Source organism: Zalophus californianus, chromosome 17 (assembly GCF_009762305.2).
Source record: "Zalophus californianus isolate mZalCal1 chromosome 17, mZalCal1.pri.v2, whole genome shotgun sequence".
In the NCBI taxonomy this organism is placed as follows: domain Eukaryota; kingdom Metazoa; phylum Chordata; class Mammalia; order Carnivora; family Otariidae; genus Zalophus; species Zalophus californianus.
In genome coordinates, this window is record NC_045611.1 from 53,770,376 (window position 1) to 53,779,870 (window position 9,495).

At 59.3% G+C, this 9,495-nt stretch overlaps 1 protein-coding gene across 2 annotated transcripts; it reads left to right on the forward strand.

Moving 5' to 3' along the window:
- Positions 1-613: 613 nt before the first annotated feature.
- SPIB (Spi-B transcription factor) lies at positions 614-8,035 on the forward strand. Of its 2 annotated transcripts, none has more exons than XM_027617350.2 (6): positions 614-646; positions 1,609-1,636; positions 3,241-3,313; positions 3,601-3,815; positions 4,190-4,340; positions 5,588-8,035. In XM_027617350.2, the coding sequence occupies exons 1-6, from the start codon at positions 624-626 to the stop codon at positions 5,884-5,886; spliced, it is 789 nt and encodes a 262-aa protein (XP_027473151.1). In that variant the 5' UTR covers positions 614-623; the 3' UTR covers positions 5,887-8,035. The 2 variants fall into 2 exon arrangements, with proteins under 2 accessions (XP_027473151.1, XP_027473152.1); XM_027617351.2 differs by having other exon boundaries at positions 4,190-4,336; positions 5,588-5,779.
- The last annotated feature ends 1,460 nt before the right edge of the window (positions 8,036-9,495 follow it).

A 9,495-nucleotide genomic window follows, 5' to 3' on the forward strand; every position in this document is an offset into this window, starting at 1 on the left:
ACACGGAAGCTCCCACTCCCTGGCACAACCCAGGGGACCCCCCCCTTTCTATGTCATACACCCACGATGTTTCCACCTTGGGGTCCTCACCGGCTCTGGGCCTGGGTTTTCCTCCGAGACGCCCCCCGGCCACATGCACTCCCGAGAGTCCCACCCCGCCTTGCCTTCCGACCCCATTGGTGCTTGAATCTGCCCCTCGATGTCGTGTGCCCCCCATCCCCAGCAACCCACTCCCCCTCTGGTTCCTGGGCCTGGGTCCAGAGCCCACCCCGTTTACTGACCCCCACTTCACTGACCACAGGACCCCTTGGCTTCCCTATTTCCTTAGGGTCCCCCTGAATCCAGTTCCTCTCCCATCTCCACCCCTCAGGGTCAGCCCCCCATTCCCACCCCAACTGTGGGGATCCCCAAATCGAGATGGCCCCTGGGCCTGCCCTCTCCACCATGTGACCAAGGGGTTGTGCAATCCAGCCCCCTCCCCTGACCCTCCCTGAGGGGATTTTCGAGGAGGGCTGTGCTCTGTGCAGGCCAGCCGGCACCCCTGCCCCCCCCCCAGGGGGCTGGGCCAAGGTATAAATAGGGGTGGTGGCTGGAGCAGGCAGCAAACCCAGCCCTGCGCCACCATGCTCGCCTTGGAGGCCGCACAGTAAGTGGGGTTCCCTAAAGGAAGGCGTCCCCCTGCACTTAGGCCCCTCTGCCAGGCCTCCCTCAAGGGGCTGGTCGGCCCCACCCAGGGGGCAAGGGGGTGGGAGGGAGGGGGTCCACACTGCCTTTTGCCCCTTCTAGATCTCTACCTCTCCTACCTCGGCTTCCTTCCTCCATCCTGTCCCCCTGGCGAGGGCTCTCTCCGACCTCGCCCATCTCTCCTTGGGATGCTTTCCTGTCTCCCCTCCTGCTGACGGCCTCTCCGTCCCCCCCCAGGCTCCCACGGGGCCTCACCAAACCTCTGCCTTGCTCACTCGTTGCCCACTCTGCTGCTTGCCACATCATTTTTGTTTCTGGGGCTCTATCCTCTGCTTCTTGCTCCCTCTCTGTCTCCGTCCCCGTCTCTTTCCAGTTCTTGGTCTGTCTGTCTGCTCTCTCCTCCTGTCTCCCTGTCTCTCCCCTGGCCCCATCTGCCTATCTCTGGGACTCAACCACTTCCTGCATCAGCGAATGTCTCTCTCCACACTTTCCATCCTTCCCTCCTCTCCCATCTGCTTCCCATCCCTGCCCAGCGGCTCTCCATCTCTCCTCTGGTCCAAGGTGGACCCATTTAACCGACTCGCTGACGGAGGCCCCCTCCCTGCCCCTACCGGCCCACTGGCGCCCACACCGCCTCTCCAGGGACTTTCTCTCCCTCACTTTCCCTGCCCCCAAACCAGCCTCTCTCTATGCAAATCCCAGGGGAGGGGGGACATTTGCCTGTTCCCCCCCACCCCCACTTCCTGTCCCCGCTCGAGTGTGGTGGGGCTGGTCTCACACAAGGACATACAGCAAAAGAGCTGCGGTGGTCACAGCTGCAGCCGCCTCCCCCCCCCCAGCCCCGCCCCATCGGCTCCCAACCACCCCCGAGACTCAGGTGGCTGAAGGCACCCCTGACATGCCCCTGTGTCTCTCCCCCTCCAGGCTCGACGGGCCACACTTCAGCTGTCTGGTGAGTCGGGGCCCCGGGGGCCAGGGAGGGTGGGGGGGGAACCCACAGGGCCCACCTTGACCCCCTGCCTCAGTTTCCCCTTCCACTCCTTCCCGTCACTTTGTCTTTCTGACTCTCCCTCCGTATCTCCCACCAGCACCCTCCACCTCACCTGCCCCAACCCCTTCATGGACCTTTCTCCGCCGTCTCTCGCCAGCGCTCGGGCTCTGGGTCCACTTCCTGGCATGGGGCGGGACGGGGGTCCTTGTGTCTTTGGCTTTGTGTCTCTTCCTCCGCCCACCCCACATTCAGCAAACCTATTTATTCCTTCTTTCCTTCTCTTCTTTGCTAAACTGTATTTTCAAAAGCGTAGTCTAATAGTTCAGACACACAGGATACTATACTCACCACCCATAACCCACAACTCTGTCCAAGAACTAAAATCTCACTCACTCGTGGACAGCCCCCCACCACCAGCATGTCCCACCTTCCTCCAACTTGACAAGTTTTCTGCCTTTTTTTTTTTTTTTTTTAATGGAGGTATAACCTACAAGTTGGCAAAGTGGCAGGTCTTGTGTGCAGCCTGGTGACATTTCACATTACACACACACCTGTGTAACAGCTAACCAGACCGACACATAGAACATTTCCTTCCCTCTGGAAGATGCCCAATCGACAATCACCCCTCCCCCCTGGGATCTTTGCCAACACGGATTAGGTTTGCCTGGTTTTGACCTCGATCTGAAGTGCATCGTGCAGGATGTCCCCTTTTGGGTCTGGCTTCCTTCATCAACGTTCAGTGTGTATCGGGCATTGTTTTGTTGTTGTTGTTTTTAAGTAAACTCTCTCCCCAACGTGGGGCTCGAACTCATGACCCGAGATCGAGAGTTGCGTGCTCCACTGACAGCCTTGGTTCTTTTCCCTTGCTGTACAGTACTCTGCTGTAGGACCCCCCCTTCCCACACACACACCCCAACACCACCAGTTTGTCCATTCTCCCGTCCACGGGCTATTTCTCGCTTGGGGCTATTAGAAAAGCTGTTCTCGAACAAAGCTACTTTGTGGACGTAGGTTTCCAGTCCCTTGGGGGGAATACCCGGGAGAGGGCTGCTGGGATGTCTGGGTGTCTAGCTTTGGTCTTTACTATAATTGCTAAAGCAACACACGATTCTTGGGGTAGATCAAAGCAATACAGAGGCGAATAAAGAAGCATTGAGATTTTCTTTGCCTCTGTAGAAACACTGCCACCCCTGCAACAGGCGAGCCTGGGGGAATTGGTCCACACTTTCCCCACGCCTTCCTGGAGCCCACGGTCTTAGCAGGTGCCGGCCGCCATGTCCCTCTCTGAGACCCTGGGTCTCGGGGTTTCTGCGCATCTCCGCCTGTGTCTTTCATTCTCTGTGCGCGTGTTCCTGCTGTGTTGTGTGTGTCCCCACTTTCTGTGTCTCTGTATAATCTATCTCTTGGCCCCTGTCTCTGGTGCGTGGTCTCTGTGTCTCTTTCTTTCCTTCTCCCAGCCCTCCCCTCTTCTCCCCTGTCCCTGTCAGAATCCTCCTGCTGGCCTAGGATGGGGTGGGGGCTCCCCGAAGCCTGGGATGACCCCTCTTCCTCCCCCACCCCATCAGTACCCAGAGGGCGTCTTTTATGACCTGGACAGCTGCAAGCATCCCAGCTACCCCGACTCAGAGGGGGCTTCTGGTGAGTGGCCCTGCCCTAGCCCTCTGCCTGACCTGGACCCTGGGCCCATTTCACAGATGGGGGAGCTGAGTCCCAGGGGAGGATGTCACCTAGTTCAGCAGGATAAGGTTAGCGCAGGTCTCCAGACCTCCTCCCCTTTTCCTCTCCCACCCACCCTCTTGCCCATGCAAATTCTGGGGCCAGAGATTTGCAAGGCCCACAATGGCCTCTCTGTGCTGGGGGCTTCGAGCGGGAGGGGCTGAGGCCAGACCTGGCTTCTGACTCCGCGCCCTCCCACCCTCCCCCAGACTCCCTGTGGGGCTGGGACCTCAGTCCAGCTGTCCCGGCCGCCTCCTATGAAGCCTTCAACCCAGCTGTGGCTACCTTCAGCCACCCCCAGAGTGTCCAGCTCTGTTACGGACCCTCAACCTACAGCCCCGTGGGGAACCTCGACCCGGCCCCCAGCCTAGAAGCCCCGGGGCCCAGCTTCCCAGCGTACCCCACGGAGGACTTCGCCAGCCAGGTGAGGGGAAGGGACACAATTAACATCCCCACCGTTTGATCAAGATTCGCTAGATGCCAGGCGGCTTGTGAAAGCCTTTGTAAACCTCTGAGGTTAAGCACCGTTTTCACTCCATTGCACGGACCAGAAAACACAGGCACGGACGTCAGGCAAGCGGCAGCCTAGAAGGCCATGATCTGTGTTGGGCAGGCTTTCAGGGAGGGGGCCCGGGCGTCCCTTGGCCATGCCACAGAGATCTAAATCAAGGCCAGAGTGCAGGCTGTAAAGAGTGGGGAGGGCCACAGTGGGGACCCAGAGGAGGGAGCCGAGGGAAGAGAGCAGAGGAAGGGAGGGAAGGGGGTCCCTGGACTGCAGGTGATCCTGACCTTTTGCAGACCATGGGCCCCCCGGCGTATGCCCCATACCCCAGCCCTGTGCTGTCGGAGGAGGAGGATCTCCTGCTGGACAGCCCCACCCTGGAAGTTTCAGACAGCGAGTCGGATGAGGCCCTCATGGCTGGCCCCGAGGGGAGGGGATCTGAGGCAGGTACGTAGGAGCTAGTGGGGAGGGGTGGGGTGGGGCTTCACATGGAGATGGAGGAGGGGCTAAAGGAAGCCCCCCCCCCCCCCCCCCCCCCCCGGCTGCTCAAGCACCTACTGTATACTCCAGTGCTGAGGGCGGTTCCCTGTGTGACCTGGGGCAAATGACTACCTCTCTTTGCCTGAGTTTCCGATCCACTATGGGGATGACAGTAAGTGTCTATTACTGGTGTGTGTGTGTGGGGGGGGATTAAGTGGGATGATACAGGTAAATGAGAGCAGTGCTTGGCACAGAGCGGGCAATCAGTAAGTCTCCACCGTTATTTGAAACAACAGCGACGGACATAATCACCACATCACCAGCCCATGGAACCCTTGTTTCCACCCATGTGCCTGACATGTAGTATGCTCAACTCCTGGGCAGTTAGGATCATGAGTTACTTTCTCTGCCTGGCTCTCGGTTTCCCATCTGTAAAATGGGCGGCAGCAGCCCCATCTCCTGGTGTTCTGAGGATGAAATGAGCTCATAACTGTAAATGCCTAGCACTAAGTGCTTCACGAAGGTTTGTAAAGGCAATACGTGCGCGCGCGCGCGCACACACACACACACACACACACACACACACAGCCTCGTTTACAGCTGAGGAGAGGCCAGCTCAGAGAGGTTAAGTCGTCGCCACCTCAAGGTCACTCACTGCTGGGAAATGGCAGACGGGGGGTTCTTGTGGCCAATGCCCTGCTATGAACAGCCCCCTCTCTGGCTTCGGGGGGCCTTTGCTCCTTGTAGGGGCCCAAGAGTCAGACCCCCGAACCTTCCAGGATCCCAGTCCCTCTGGGGCTGAGAAATGGCTAGGCGGGTTCAAACCCACTCCAGATCTCTTCACCACCACTCAGCGCCCTGTTATAAGCCTTTGAGGAGCCCTGGCAGCCCATTTCACAGATCCTCTCATCCATACGCAGGGCAGATACGTGTTACTATGCGCTGGCCATCGGCAGGGCAGAGGAGAGACGGACAAACTCAAGATAAAGCAAAGCAGGGGGATGGGAGCTCCGGGGTAACAGCTTCCGGGAGGAGAGCGGCCGGCCTCCGATGGGGATGGTGGTCGCACCAGTCGGAGCCACCTCCCTCGCCCCAGTGCTCTCGGCCGGGAGACTGAGGCTTGCTGGGGGCACGGGGGCGGGGGGGTGAAGCGGGGTGGGTGTGGGGCGGCGCCCAAAGGCTACCTCCCCGTAACGCGTCCCCACCCACCGCAGGGGCCCGCAAGAAGCTGCGCCTGTACCAGTTTCTGCTGGGGCTGCTGACGCGCGGAGACATGCGCGACTGCGTGTGGTGGGTGGAGCCGGGCGCCGGCGTCTTCCAGTTCTCGTCCAAGCACAAGGAGCTTCTGGCCCGCCGCTGGGGCCAGCAGAAGGGCAACCGCAAGCGCATGACCTACCAGAAGCTGGCGCGCGCCCTGCGCAACTACGCCAAGACCGGCGAGATCCGCAAGGTCAAGCGCAAGCTCACCTACCAGTTTGACAGTGCACTGCTGCCCGCCGCCCGCCGGGCCTGAGCCCCGTGGGGTCTCTCCGGGGCGCCACGTCTGCGTCACGTTGGCGTCCCCACACCCTAGGTCATAGGACCCGTGGATTCCCCACACTGCGGGGGGGGGGGGCAGCTGCCTTAATCCCTAAGCCCTGCTCAGGGCCCCTCTGGGACACTCACCCCGCACCCCAAACGTGTCTGGGGCCCCTCCAGGATTTCCTTGTCATGTTCAGGATCCCCAGGATCCTCATGTTTTGGGTCACAGGACCCATAGAGGACTATACTATATGTCTGTGTGGAGGGGCTGGGCAGGACCGTGCTTCCAGAATCCCAAGAGCTTCTCTGGGATCCCCTTGTGGTGTCTGAGATCGTCCAACCAAGCCTGGGACCTCTCTGAGCTCCCTTGTGTGTCTGAGATTCCTTAATCTCATCCGGGAAGGGTGAGCCCACAGATCATCACACAGGGAGGGGGTTGCTGATGGCGACCCTAAGCCCTGTCCAGCCAGGGTCTCTCTGGGATCCCCTTCTCATGTCTGACACTCTCCTGTCAGATATGAGATCTCCTACTTATGTCTGGGGCCTTCTGGAAACCCTTTATCACATCTCAGATCTCTGTGCCCATCTGTGACTCTCTTGTCCTGTTCCCCCAAATACGTTTGTCATCTTGAGATCCCCAATTCTCTGGAACCACTGTGCTATCACTTTTTTTGTGTGTGTCTGGAATTCTCCAATCACATCTAGGGTTCCTCTGGGATCCTTTGGCCATGTCTAAAAACACCCTTGTCAGGTCTAAGGGGGGACCTCAGTGAACCCTGTCTTGTCCAGGCCACCTCTGGGATACCCTTGTCTGTCTGGGATCCTTCCAATCCCATCTGGGGCCTTCCTGGGATCCCCTATCCGCTAGGTCCCTTTGGGGACCCCATCAGCAGACCTGAATTCTCACGGGGACCCTCCCTTTCCTGGGGTGCCCTCCGTAGGGCCAAGCTAGGGATCGTTCTGGCCAGTCAACTGATTTTCTGGGTGATCTTGGCAGCCCTCCCATGTCATCTCTAACCAGAGGTCTCACATTGGTACCCCCACCCCTCCAGATCCCTTTGGGACAAATCAGATCTCTGGTGGTGGGTCCTTCTTTAGTTCACTGCAACAGTGAGGGAGATTTTGCATATTCCTTTCAAACTTTGCACAATCCAGCAAGGGTGGGCAGCTCTGCAGTGCAGAGAGGCTGGAGGAGGGGGGCAGCCACTCCTAACAGGGCACCTGTTCTCCAATCTGTCCCAGTCCCTGCTGCCGCTGGCTGTCAGACCCCAGTGGCTTCTCTTGGTCGCCTGTTGGCCCCCAACCATTTGCGTTTTGACCCTGGTATGAACCCACGGAGGTGAAATTGGGTTCACCGTGGGAGCTCTGATTCGAACCCTGTGGGGGTGTCACAGACTGTGGGCTAAGATGCCAGAGTCCCAGGTCCTTGAGTCTTCGTGGCTGGGGGATCTAAGGTGAAAGACTTGCTGCTTCTGGGCCTCAGTTTGTCCCTTCTGTGAAAGGGGAGAGGAGGAGGGGGAGGAAGATAGAAAAAGTCCCTTGCAGCCCTGCTGAGCCTTTGATACATCTTCTGGAAATCTACCCCACCACCCATTCATTGATGTCCAGGAGCAGGAGGACAAGGAAAGAGCTGCAAGGACCCAGACAGGGAAGAGGTCCTTATGGGGCACATAGCTGCTGGTAGCAGAGCCCAGGCTGGGACCTGCCCTCCAAAGGACAGCACACACACCCTCACCCTGGAATGGGGGCAGGGTGGGAAGAGAGTGCCAGGGACGAAATGTCCCCAGGGCCTCCTCTTGCAAATGAGGTACCTTTTGCAAAAACTATCTTCATCACCCAAAGAGTGGAATAAAATAAAATGAAATAAAATAAAATAAAACAAAATAAAACAAAATAAAATAAAACAAAACAAAGCAAAACAAATCAAGGTAGACAGACTTCCTAGGACCCTTTGTTAGGGACGGCAATGCTGTCTGTCGGCCCAGGCCTGCTGACCTTCAGAGACACTGCGCGGCTGCGTCGGCGAACCACAAGACAGGAGATGAGGCGTAAGAGCCTCAGCTTTGAGCTTTGAAGGCCGCGGTAAAGGGCTTCAGATGCAGGCACTGCTGGTTCGGTTCAATTTCTCTCTCTCTCTCTCTCTCTCTCTTTTTAATAAAGATTTTTTTATTTTTAAGCAATCTCTACACCTAACATGGGGTTCCAACCCTCAACCCCGAGATCAGGAGTTGCCTGTTCTTCCAGGCTGAGCCAGCCAGGCGCCCTCCCTCTCTTCCCCACCGTCTCCCTGCTTCCTTTTCCGGCAAGGTCTCTGTCCCCACTTCTGCATTTCTGTCCTCCTCTGTACGTCTGCCCCCCTCTCTCTGGATATAGCACTCGGGCGGGCAGGCCGGGCGGGAGGCTCCTGGTGGCAGCGCCGCCCTCTGGCTCCCGCCGCTACACCTCACAGCCTGGCCCGCGGGAGCGGTGTGGCAGTCTGCCTGGCAACCCGTGTCGTCACAGAGAGGCTGCCGCCGGGTTGGCTCGACGCTCCCGGGAGGCGGGGCAGTTTCCGGCTCGCAGGGGGTTTTGGAAAAGCGGGTGAGGGGGCAGATGGACAGGAAGAAAATCGGGAGGGACTTGTCTTCACTCAAACCTGCTCCCTCACCCACAGTTGCTTCCTCTCCCCCCTCCGCCTTAACCCCAAGCCCACACACCCTTTTGCCTCTCACACTCACCTCGCCTTCTTCCCCATAATACCTACAGCCAGCCCCTCAAAGACCCCGCTCTTCCCCCAATCCCCCCGTTCTGGCCTCCTTCACCTCCCCCCATCCGGCGTCCAGCCACCACCACCCCCATTCTGAAAGCCACAGGTCCCCCTGCCGGGAAGGGCGCCAACGTCCGGGCAGCCCTCCAGGGCCTTCCCGGTCTCCCCACCCGCCCCGCTGGGGGCACTCGCTCCCTCCCCCGCGTCCGGTGCCCGCCGCGCCCGCTCCGGGAACCCTCGCGGGGAGCCGGCCTGCTCGGTCCCAGGAGGGGCAGCGGCCAATCCGGGGTCCCAGGTGGCCGGGGCCGCAGGCCTTCGGATGTGCTCTCGCCCAGGGGCGGGACTCGAGAGGCCCCGAGCCTCAGTGCCCTTCCTGCTGGCACAGAGACCTCCCCCCACCCCCCGCAGCCGTCCTGCCTACGCTGGGAAACCGGACCCTCCCTCGCAGCTCCGGTTTCCCGAAAACTCCTGACTTGCAGATACTAAGAATGGCTTTCTAGGCCGTCTTCCCCTCTTGCCCCTACGGCAGGGTTCTGGCTCGGAGCCCTCACCCATTTTAGACCCCAGCCCCTTCCTCTCCCGCCTCCTAGGAGTTACGAGTCCAGGCCCTCATCCTTCTCCATTTTCCTGGACCCATGAATCTGAGCCCCAGACCCAGAAGTCCAGGCCCTCCTCCCTCAGTGGGAGTCCTCCGCCTCCAGCACCCCCTTACTGGGACCCGGGTGTCTGAACCCCAGGCCCCTTCTCCCCGGGGACCTGGCATTCAGCCATGTCTCCTGGTCCAGATGTTAATTTCTCACCCTTCAGAACTCGCTCCGGGAATGTGGGGCAGCAAGGGAGGGCGGGGAGGCAAGT